Raw genomic sequence first — 12471 nt, 5'->3', positions numbered from 1 at the left:
TTCTCTGTCCACAGAAAGTTTGGTTTATTAACTAACAAAATGCATAATCTCATTCAGTCAATAAAAAAAAGTGTAAAAACAGTGTGCTATACAGTTTTCCTAACATCATGTTTTATAACATCTGAATACAAATGTATTTCTCAAAGACATTTGAAAGAGAGGATTTTGGCAGAAAAGCCATTGCACTTTGATTGCTTGCTTTACATAATTTTGTGTGTCTCATCCATCAACCACAACAAGAAAGAATCGACAAATAAATTAAGACATACGAAGGAAAAGCAACACTCATAATAACAAATAGAAAATGAATACATGAACTCAGACCATCATAAATACTTCTGAAGACAGATGAATGTAATATAAGTTTAGTGTAACGTGGTCATCGTAATCTAAATCCATGAGGGACATCAGAATTACAACATCAGTTACTTGCACTGCAACCCTGTGCAGAGAAGTGTCAACACATTCCTAGATTTAAGGATCCCAGTAATGTTACAAAAAAGGTTATTAAAGGCTGTGTTTTAATATGGCTTTTACAGACATCTACTACACATATGGGGACATTTTTTAACATAAGATGTAGCACAGGAAAGTAGCTGGTTGTTCTCAAAAGTAGCAGCAAATAGGAAGTATTTTATTTCTACCGATAGTCCCTACATGAAACTGCTCACAACAAAGTCTGTGGATTATCTTGAGTAACCGGGGAATGATTTCTGGAAAGAGACATTGCTGTTGAGTTTTTCAAATGTATATTTTTGGTGCTTTGAGCACCACAAGCCGAGTGCCATCCAATTCCATTATATTCGAGAGAAGGCAGATATCTCTGCGGCCGACATCTCCAAAACTCTGCAACTCACACCAAAACAATCTAGATGGATAAACAGCACTACAGGTAAGAGGAAAAATATGTATTTTTGATTTTTGGGGAGAACTGTCCACCAGATGGACTATGATGCACTGATTTTATACAGATATTTGAGCACTCCCAAAATTACTTGTTTATTTCAAGGGAGCATGTTTAAATTAGTCACCATATATGATAAAACATTAAATGTGTCAACTGATTTTTCAAGTAATTGTACAGTAACATAGTGCCAAGCATATGTACTGTCAATTCAAACAGCCTGAAACCACTTTGTTTCTGGTTACTGTTAAGCTGAGATGATATGAAACATTTTTAAGGTTTTGTTAACTGCGTTTTACAATACTTTAGAGTAATGTCAGATACGTCTAAGTCCAAATATTGTGTGCTTTTATTTCAAGAATAATGGATTATATTATATCATTTCTAAGTCTATATAAACACAGTTTGATACTTCCGAAAACATAAAATTAAAAAGCCAGAGTGGAAGAGATGACCTAATCGCAGCAGAACTGGGAGTGCTTAGTAAATATTATACAAAATCTGACCTTGAAATCCAATTTCTGTGGCTCAGTGTGAAATGTAGAAACTATTAAAACGCAGCCATAGAGTAGAAGGTAGTCTATTGAGTCAAAAAAGCTTAAATTATACAAATGCAAACATTCAATGTGTTAGTTTCACTAATGAAGTACTTCCTGAATACAATCTGGTACCACTGAAAAAGTCTTATACTGTCCCTAGAAACCATGAGGTACATCAGCTTTAAAATTATTAATGCAGCCAAAGGAAATATTAACTAGGGTCAGTTTTGTGTTACAATACAATACAATTGTATCCGTTAACAGTCCCGATGGAAGACATGGACAAAAAATGGATAGACAGACACATATACCAAAACAAAGAAATAATAGCATAGCAATAATTATATCAGACTTTTGTCCGGACTTACCAGGAGTTGTAAACAGTGCAGCTACTGGAGCCTCAGTCAGTACTCAACAGAATAACAAAAGTCCTTGTAAAGCCGCCTCTCCGGTTTCCTTTTAAAAGCTGTCTAAATAGCATTAGAAACATGCAATCATCACACACCAGCACAAGCATACATTCAAACAAAATGCTCTTGACATCAGGCACACAAACTGTATAAACTCTCACAATATTAAAAATGTCTGAATAAAGTAAATAAAAATATCTAAAGGATGGATTGTTCTCAAGAAAATCAGTTGTGCTAATACATCTGTACAAGTAATAAAACACCCATTGTTTTACTTTACAAACAGCCTCAATTAACACTGTCCCTTATATTGTTTCCCCCCCAAAAATTGTCTTGTACTATACACTTGCTAACATGCTTTGAAAAAAAAAACAAAGTACTGTTTAAATGACACTGAGCATGTCAGTGGCATGACTGAAATTACATCTGAGAACACTTTCTCCTCTCAGCGTCTGTCTTTTTGAACTCATGGCCTTTTGACCTGCAGGTTCTCCACAGCTCTACACTAAAGTTCATCCCTGTAGGCAGCTGACAGCATGTCGGGTGGAGGCGCGGCCCCTTTCAGGGTCTTGTGGGAACCCCTCCAATCGGTGCGTACAGAGTCATCGTCCCACAGAGTCGACGTCTCCGTGTCGCTCACCCACTGGGCATCACCGGCGTAGTGACACGGCTGGACCAGAAGGGGGCGTGTACTGTAGGCTTGTAAGTTTCTGTTGGGGAAATGGGACTTGTAGTCCTCACTGCAGAGAGAGAACAGTGATACAGATGATATCGATGTGATTTGATTCATTTGAGACTTTAACATATATTTAGTATGTCACAATAAAAAAAATTATAACTCCTAATAATAGTATGGAAAACAAACTGCATTAAACATTAAATATCAGTGCACTTTTAGCAAGTTTTCCTACAATTCAGTGTTAATTATTGATATCTGTGATATTTTGTGATTTATTTGGAATACACTGATTTGACAAGAGATGGAGACAGAGGCTGATTTTCAAAGACAGTTCAGTTACTCTTAGCATGAAGGGCGACAGCAGGACCAATGTGTGGTGTGCGGTCGTTGTGCATTCTTAGCGGAGTAGTCAAGCATGTCGGATTAGAATCAGAGAGGTGAGAGAGAAAGAGAGAGAGAGAATAGAGAAAGTGGGTTGGCTATAAGCCAGTTTTCCACACATGATGGAGCACACAGACACTGCCAAGCCTTCTGGTTTTCAGGCCCTTCAGCACAAGGTGCATTTCATCTCTTACAGTGAGCTCATATGTGTCTCAGTTACTCTGCTAGATCAGAACTGTGGGATGATGAGAGAAGTAATTTGGTTAAGGCTGATGTCAGGGATATTAGGGTCAGAAATGGGGTCAGGGTTGCATATAGATGCTGCCAATAAATTAGGTGAAGTGTGTATTTTATAAAACTGCAGTGTTTTTCATAGATGACACAATTAATGCACGTCACAATGTCTTTGTAATAAACCACAAACAAACAACAACCACAAATGACATCAACGACCATTGTGTGTGAGTTAAGGGGGTTATGGGATAGAGGAGGAATTAGTGAGGGAAGAGAAAGAAGAGCAGAGGAATTTTTGGACTGGTGGGAGGACCTAAATGTTGCTGTTTTGAGACAACCTTTGCTGGACCACCTGTCACCAACATGAGTAAGAGAAAGTAAACAAGAGTCTACAGCCATGCTAGCAGCTCTGTGAGGCTGTACAGCGGTGCTTTGAGAAAAATGCTAATGTTGGCATGCTAACATGGCACACTGATAATGCTAAAATGCTAATGTTTAGCAGATATTTTGTTTACCATATTCACTGTCTTAGCTTAGCGTGTTAGCATGCTAACATTTGCTGATTAGCACTAAACAAGAGGTACAGCCGATGCTGATGGGAATGTTATTAGTTGATGGCTGAAGTATTGGACATATTCAAATTTTGACCTGATGATGGCGTTAAATGAAAAGTTAAGGGATCATAACCAAAGTTATTAAAATCCATCCTGAGGGGAGCATGAATGTCGGCACCAGAGTTCATGGCAATCCATCCAATAATGGTTGACATTTCACAAAAAAACAAAAATGTAAACCTCATGGTAGCGCTAAAGAAAATGTCAGGGGGTCACCAAAATTGTTGGGATTCATCCTCTGGGTACGACGACTGTCTGTACAGAATTTCACAGCAATCCATCCAATAGTTGCTGAGATATTTCAGTCTGGACCAACGTGGTGGACCAACGTGGTGGACCAACGTGGTGGACCAACGTGGTGGACCAACGTGGTGGACCAACCGTCAGACCAGCCAATTTTCCCATCCCTCAAGCCATACCAATAGCGTGGCTAAAAACGTTAAAAGAAATGTTAAGTTCAGCACAAGTCTGCCACAAGCACATCTGAATCCCAGACAATCCAAACAATCAATCCCAGAAAGAGACGCTGCCATGAAACCTGTACATCATTGAAAGAAAAATGTTCAGAAAGATTGAAGACCTACTTTGAAATGTGGTGTTTAAATTCAGCCTGACAAGCACTACATATTAAACTGACAAGAATAGAGATCATGGCCAGAACTGACCTTCTTTTCAAAGAAACTTGTAGAAGTAAACCACAGACTTAACTATAGCGTGCACACAAGTTTAGGCGACTATAGGGAAGGCTGTTTTTAGCAATTATGAGGTCAGTTTTAGCTTTATAGGTCTGGCAGCAGAGGGAGGTTGTAGAGTGCTGAAAGACAAGTTCTATCACAGAAGTCACTGATTGTGAAAATGATTGATAAGAAACAACTACATAATTTCACCAAAATTTTCATCAGGATCAAAGATTAAAACAAGAAAAGTATGAAGTGTGCATGCATAGGTTCAACAAATGTGCACATTTCTGCTGGTGGAGTCAGTGCTGTTATACATACTTGGGATGTTTGTCATACATGATAGGGAGGAATTCATCAACAGGCAGCATCTTGGACAGTGGCTCAGCGTTGAGCAGTTTTTGGGCTCCCTGCAGGGAGATGGCATAGGACAGAGTCCAGTACGAGTAGTCGGCCATTACCAAGTTGCGAACGTTCTCCACCGCCTCCTCCTTTCCAGGATTCACCTGCTTCCTGCCGAAGTATCTGTAGCAACATTAAACCATAATGAGAAAAAAAAGAGTATGAAGAACAAAAGAGGCAAAGTCCAAAACATCTGAGTACTGAAATCTGTTGTTGTAATGTTGCTGTTCATTGTTGCCAAATGGGTTGGAAATCATATTCGAAGCATTTTCTTTTTTTGCAGCATTGGTTCTGCATGTGTGTCTAACCATTTCCAGACAGTTATGGGAATCACAAAAAAGAAGCTGGTACATTTCTTATCGTCCTGGTGATACATACTTTCAAAATGACTTCATCGTGTGTCTGAAGTTTTGTCTAATCATTTCAGTATGATTTCAATTAAAAACATTTGTTTCTATGTCCTCTGGAAACCTTAATCCCAGTAACACTGACACACAAATGAGTGATGTGCATTACATTCCTGGACTTGAATTTTTCCTCTGACTTCTAACCCTGTTCCTCAACACATATACGCACAACATACTTTTGACACTGAAATTGACTTAACCAGCCTCACCCTTTAACCTAACCCCTACTAAAACAAGAACCATGTGAATAAAATGTGTGCATCTTACATGATATCCCAGTCCAGCTCCACCTGCTCCACCTCCTCCATCAGTCTGAGGACCCGCCGTTTGAAGTTGGCCTGGAAACGAACGTCGTCTTCAAAGATCAGCGCCTTATCCATCTGCATGTCCACCATCTGAGGAGAAGAGGGGAAAACATTTGTTTCAGAATGACCAAGAGATGGTTAAGGAATACAAAGAAAGAAACATTCAAGATTTTGTTATTAAAATACTAAATTGACAGAGAAAGAAAATATGGGACAGTGACAAAGAGGGGTGAGAACATTCTCAAAGTTTGAATTAAAAGTCAATGAAGGAAAATGAAGAGGAGTTTTCCGTCTGGAAGTGAAAAAAGAAGATGTGGGAAAAAAGCAAGACAGTGGTAAGTGGAGCAGCTAATGACGATTAAGTATAACAGTAAATAACTGAATGCTGTCATTTAGTCTAGCCTTAACTAATTGGCTAGCTAAGTGTGACAATAATCTGGTGTCAGATTATTTATAACAGAATGGTGATCAACGCTGGTTGGAGGGGCCCCCTAGGAACTTTTGACTAGGGGCCCCAACAGGTCACTGATAAGGGTACAGCCAGCGGCCAGTTACCTTAGCTTGACTTAGCACAAAAACAGGGGGAAACAACTAGCCTGGCTGGGTGAATTGTTGTTTTTAATAAGAAAATAAACAAGATCAGATTTAGAAATACTTTATTGATCCCCAAAGGGAAACTCTTTGTTACAGCAGCTCGCCTTTACGTCAGTGCACACAGGAGAAAGTACTAGCAAAAAATATAATACAATACACTATAAAAAACAGGTCAGAAAATAAATTAAGTACCAGGTGGGTATAAGTATAAAATAAAATAAGTGTGAAGTGCCAAGTGGGTTTACCAGTTGATGATGATAATACAGTATAATAATACAATGTAATAATATAATAAGTAGTGGTGCATGTACTGTCGAGTTGTAGTGTAGCTTATTGAGATTATTAAGATATTGCACAGCAGTAATGGAGGTATGAATAATTTGATGTAACATGTTAATTATCATAATATGATGTAACGTGTTAATTATTCAGTCAAGCAATAAAGACTTTTATGTGTAATGTGTGTGTCTTCTCACCTCCTTCCAGATGAAGTAGTGGCTGAGGAAGCAGCCCACCTCTCCTTTGGTCAGGGTGCGTCCAGAGAACGGGTCATAGTAGCCTGGCAGCAGGTCGACACCCAGGATCTTAATGTCACTGCTGTTCAGTGCACTGCGCACACGCACACACACAGTTATTATATTATTATGTTTACATATTTCCACAGACCACTGTTGCCTGCACACTGTTTCCCAAAGGGATCTCAGTGTTGACATTATAGAGAGCTTTGTCTCTCATTTTACACCGAAAAGAAACATGCTCCACCATGTACAACACCACAATTAGTATCTCCAGATGGAGGTGTATGGTTTAATGTTGCACATTTTTTTCTCTTTTAATAATACCTGCATAATGAGAAAACTCCCTGGTTGTGCACATGTACAGTATATAGTATAGTAAAAACAGATTTTTTCTGTCATAAATGTCTTCATTCAGATTTTTCTCAAAATGTGATTAGCAATAAACCATGAGCATACAGTAAAATCATGAACCATGAGCTGAATGAACAAATTGTTACATCTCTTGAGACAGATAATACAAGTAAACAGAGGCAGAGGCAGGAGGAGGGAAAGAGGCAAGCAAACAGCAAAACAAAAAAAAAGGAACTAAATGGGGAAGTGTCAATGACTTGGATTCAGGAGGAACAATGCAGATTAAAGGATATTAACCTTGATATGTTCCAGTTGCCATTATTCAGAATTTGCCAAAAATATCAGGATACTATGGGAGAACCCAGTAAACCAGACCAGATGAGCTGATTTATCAGTGCATTTCTGTAGGGAATGTTCTTTCCTTCTCACCGACCATTCTCCAATCTACATTTTCTGTCAGTATCTGCAATTTTGGTATTGATTTTTCTCTCTCTCTCTCTCATAGAAACACTCAAAACACACTTTACATCTAAGCCAGTTGAGCGCTCTCACTATGTTGAGTCTTTCCCTGAGAGAGTGCACTCACTTTCCATCCACAGCGTCCACCACCTTGACGTCAACCTCCAGCTCATTCAGAGAGAACAGCATCCGGTCTCTACGGTCAGAACGGCGTCGCAGATTAATCAGATATATCTGAAGAGAGGAGGACAAATGGTCATTTAACTCTGTAAACTGCATGTCATACCTGAAATGTATATCAATTACCTCCCACCTTTGACTTCTGTGAACAAGTCTTAAACTGCATTGCTTCAGATGAAAACTTAAAGAAAGTAACGTGCTTCATGAGCCTAAAAAGCCTAAAAAGAGTTGAATTCCTTTATGCTCATTATTTTGTAGCCCATTGTGTGTGTTTAAAAAATGGAATTAAAAGCAGATGTCAACACAGGCATAACACCAGCATTTTGATTAATACCATTTAAGAATCAGGATAAATAGATAATAGAAGATAGCCTTGTTATAATCATTTTAGACTTAAAAGTTAAGAAGTTAGGGTACAGTGTACCAGGTACAGAAAAACAATGGGGTTTCTTTTACCTCATCAAAGCCCATGAGGTCTCTCTGTTTGGGGAACATATGGATGTAGCGTGAGTGGTGCATTGGAGGACCATCAACTGTTTGACAAAGAGGGAACACAAGTTAGAAGAGAAGAACATAATTTAATAAAAAAGAAAGCTGAACCAATACAACATGATGAACTTGCACGACATGGTTGATAAGACAAGGATTAACAAATGAATGCTGTTTGTTGCTTTTCATATATTTTTCAGTTTGTGTATCAGTTTGCTTTCTTATTCGCGTCTGTATTTGTCTTTATTAATGTTAACAAATGGTGAATACAGTCTGTTCTTACTCATGGACTCAAGATGGACATGGACAAAGTTGAGGCGATCGTCTTCCAAGGTGTGGTGAGGTTTGGCCGGCACGTTCAGGTAGCCATAGCGCTCCTTGTTACACAGGTACATCTGTATCTCTGAATAGCATCAAAGATGAATCAGTCAATGAATGAATGAATGAGCTATTTGAGTAAACTTAATTACTTTTCTTTTTCTCCCTCATCTTTAAGTGGATGTGATTACAAAAACATAACCACAAGCAAGCGTTAACAAACCTGCAGCCCGGCAGGAGAAGGCGAACACAATGATGTCGTCGTAGGGCCACGAGTAGTCCTCGTGTGGAGGGAAGAAGGCCAGTTTCTTCATGCCCTCCTTCCTTAAATCCAGCAGCATGGTGGAGTGGACCATGGGCACAGGGAAGCAGCCCAGTCTGTGGCGGTGACGGGTGGGGAAATACTCTGCTGTTCGACGGTAATATCCCTGAGAGAGAGATGGATTAGGAAATACAGTAAGAGTAGGAACATACAGAAATATAAAAAAGTATGGTTCCTTTGAACATAACATAATCTCTGTTCTGTCACTTTTCTGGGAGCAAAGTTATACAATCAAGAAATCATATTTATTTTAAAACAAATATTTACAGGTTTATGCAAGTAGCAGATATGCATGTGTAGGAGGAATCTTGATATAAAGAGGTTATTTTCTAGTCACTTTTGTGTGCTGCCCATGTGTCCAACCCAAAAGTAATGGCTGACTTGTCCTTAACACAGTTTTTTGTTCCCTTCCAGCAGACGATTGATCACTATCAAGTTCACACTCACCTGCGGAGTGATACCGCACCAGTAGTTGGAATACGCTCCCTGAGAGTCTAGCATGGGAGCGATGACTGACTTGTTCTCTGCTATCAGCAGGTTGAGGGTGTCTGGGTTGGTGAGGATGTTGTCTGTGTCAGCATACTGAAACAGAGAGACAGAGGAAAGAGAGAAGAATAGGAGAGTGACTGTGGTGTCATGTCTCTGGAACAATCGTTTTCTTGGATGAAACGACGCAACAACGCATCTCATCAGATAAATCAAGGAAGGGATCTGATATAAATCTTACACTGCTGTCACAAGAGAGATTATTTTATTATGTACCAGGATGTAATCGGCCCAGCGTTTCCTGGCGAAGTTGAGTGCTGCCTGCTTCAGCTTCATCACATACTCATATCTGCTGTTGGGCCAATGCTTAGGACCCAACTCTCCTGCATAAGACCTAAGACAGAGAGAAACAATACAGACATTATAATATATTGTTGTACTGATTTACCATATCTCATATTTTACAACTAATTGGATTAGGCTGAAAGGTTTCTAGCTAAATACCTTTCCTAAATAAATTATCTATTTGGGTGGATCACCCAAATAAATTCTATATGCGGTTAACACTGTATATGTCTATAAACAGCTTAAACAACGGCTAGACTGACAGTTTCAGTTCAGTTCCTGTTAGCAGATTAGCAGAGTTCAGTTAGACTGTGTAACTGACATGCACTGATAATTTCCACTAATGGCTTCTTCAACTCAGACAGATGTCCACACGGAGTTACGCATATGGACAAGCAAAGTGAAAAATGATCTTTAGGCAATACAGTGGCTCCACCACGACTAATAGGTGAACTACAGACGTAGAGGCTATAAAGGTGTGTTAATAAACAAAAAAAAAAAAAAGAGTGAGAGTGCGTGAGCAAGATCGGTGCTTAAAGTGCAGTTTTGACTTGGACCAATTGCAAATTTATCTGGTTACGCCCAGTTGATAAATTCAACTTATCACCAACAGAATGACGCTTTAAGGAATCTTTGATTGTGATCCTGATAAAATTAAACAAAGGAAGTAGGCTTACTCCTTTCTTTTCCTTCACATTAATGCACCTACTGAAGTGTCCTGAGAAGGTTTCGCTTCGATCTACACATGACCTACAGGATCAGGACAGGGTGTTTATTTACCCAGATCACTACTGTAAATAAAGTTCAATACATTAAATATATTTGGACTTACGTGGGCTGGTCCATTGGTCTCCACTCAACATAATGGTAGAATTTCTGCATGACAGTAAGCCACTCTTTCAGTATGGCTGTGGTGTTATCTGTGTTGTGATCCGTGGCTGCCCTGAGAAGCACAAAGAAAGCAGAGTATAAAGTAAATGCACATCATCAAAAGTGATGAAGATCTGATATGATGATATATACCCTGAGTCAATGTAATGTAAATGTTTCAGCTGTTAGAGATTTTACAATACTATTTATACTGTGGTAAATTCCAATACTGGATATTTACTGTATATGATTTTTGCATGAATGAGATGAAGTATTTTGATTGGTCAGATATTTCATTTGCTGGATTAGCTGAAAACAGACACTCTTATCAGACACAGTTATTTCATCCATTAGCTATTTCTCAATCAATTTGTAGACAATTTACTTGATATTGTGATATAAAATTTCATATTCTGTGATAGGATTTTTTTTCAATATCCCCACTCTACCTGAAAAGTGTACTTGAATTACACACCACCTATAGTATCATTATCACCTTTATACAAACCACATAACATCACATTTTTACTACATCATTATTCTCCATAGCTGGTGTTATATGATTATCACAGCTCTATTTTGTGCTGTTAGGAAACCCGGCAACAGTTCATCTTTCTTCTTAGATCCAGGTACATCAAGGCAAACTTTAAATGTACAAGCACAATAGATTTTAAATGAGATCAGGGTTACTTTATGACACATAAACTACACCAAAGTACCCCACAGAGGCATATACTGCTAAAACCCTTGGAGGACAGTTCAGTTTGTGAGTTTTAATCATTAGTGTTAGACACATTTCATCGTTGCTAAAAGCAGTTAGAACAAACATTACATTACATAACAGAACATAAAATGTCCCGCAATCCACAGTAGGAAATGAATGTGTTGGAGTGAAAGGCAGCCTGGGCTGTGAAAGGCACAGAAGGAACAGGGGAGGGGTAGGACGCTGCTGCTTTCACAAACTAATTTAAATGCCATTGACCTTTTGAACGGCTGCTATAGTCGGATAAAAAGGAGAGTCCTGTACAAACAGCCTGGCAGTGCGTGCAGTGCACAGAATCCATGCAGGAAACCCACCACACAGAGATGCGATCTTTGGGGTAGTTGAGTCTCTCCAGAGCTCCGAGGTAGTACGGCAGGGAGTGAGCGGTGTTTCTGGCTATGATAGCGACAACAACCGTAGGAGGCTGCATTTTCGACTCCTCCGGATACTTTTCCTCCGAAAAGTAACATTCAGCCTGGAAAACCAAGGCCCCTAAAACTAGAAAGTGAAGTAACATGGTTTAAGCTGCGAGGGTATCAATCCGCGGCGCACAGCACGTAGCCGCTTGGACGCGTCAGCAAGTCCAAGAAAAAAAACAGGGTTTTCCCAAGTTTTCAACCCCCCTACTTGGTGTATAGGCTGGCTCGCTTTTTCCAAGAACAAATCCAAACCCAGTCAGAGAGAGGGTTACATTACAACTTCCGCTTTAGGCCTGTGGCACAAGAAAAGTCTGACAACGTTATCCAAAGATGAAGGCGTGATTTGGCCAAATTGTAGTGCTTCGTAAATCTCTGTAGACAATGGTGACACAGTGGGGAGGCTATGACGTTCAGCAGCTAACATCCAGTCAGAAAAACCTCTAAACGCATAAATCAGTTTATCATTTGATACCGCAGGCTAAATAACTTGTAAATGTGTCAAATATCAATAAATGCATTTACAGTAACGATTTCAAGTGATGCTACATTGTTACTTTGTGTCAGTAATAGTTGGCTACTTCAGCTCTTTTCTCCCTGTTACATTTTTATCATAGTTCGTAAATCAACAGAAAAATGATCAGAATCAGAAATACTTTATTCATCCCCGAGGGGAAACTCTTTATAAACATTCAGATTAACATTATTATATACACATTAAGCATGTGCATTTCATGTTATGCGATATAATATAATATGTAAGAGAGATATTGGATAAAGATGTAGTCTGAAATGTAGCAAATGAAGG

General features: G+C 39.0%; 1 protein-coding gene across 1 annotated transcript; it reads right to left on the bottom strand.

Annotated features, from left to right (window-relative positions):
* On the bottom strand, positions 1 to 12003 carry cercam (cerebral endothelial cell adhesion molecule). The gene is made up of 12 exons (XM_044173284.1): positions 11562 to 12003; positions 10447 to 10557; positions 9546 to 9663; positions 9231 to 9365; positions 8685 to 8889; positions 8427 to 8546; positions 8111 to 8187; positions 7602 to 7708; positions 6623 to 6755; positions 5515 to 5642; positions 4760 to 4963; positions 1 to 2593 (listed from the first exon to the last, which is right to left on the bottom strand). Exons 1-12 carry the CDS (start codon positions 11762 to 11764, stop codon positions 2359 to 2361), a joined length of 1776 nt encoding a protein of 591 aa, XP_044029219.1. The 5' UTR covers positions 11765 to 12003; the 3' UTR covers positions 1 to 2358.
* Positions 12004 to 12471: the final 468 nt, after the last annotated feature.

This window comes from Siniperca chuatsi, linkage group LG18 (assembly GCF_020085105.1).
Source record: "Siniperca chuatsi isolate FFG_IHB_CAS linkage group LG18, ASM2008510v1, whole genome shotgun sequence".
NCBI classification, from domain to species: Eukaryota; Metazoa; Chordata; class Actinopteri; order Centrarchiformes; family Sinipercidae; genus Siniperca; species Siniperca chuatsi.
Note: the sequence above shows the minus strand (reverse complement) of the source record. Positions and strands in the feature narration are given on the sequence as shown.

Excerpts from the sequence above, each read along its gene's own strand:
- cercam (XM_044173284.1), bottom strand. The coding sequence starts at position 11,764 with ATGTTACTTCACTTTCTAGTTTTAGGGGCCTTGGTTTTCCAGGCTGAA. Across the intron at positions 7,709-8,110 it reads ACCTCATGGGCTTTGATGAG|ATATATCTGATTAATCTGCG; the intron begins GTAAAAGAAACC and ends TCCTCTCTTCAG. Across the intron at positions 2,594-4,759 it reads ATGTATGACAAACATCCCAA|TGAGGACTACAAGTCCCATT; the intron begins GTATGTATAACA and ends CTCTCTCTGCAG.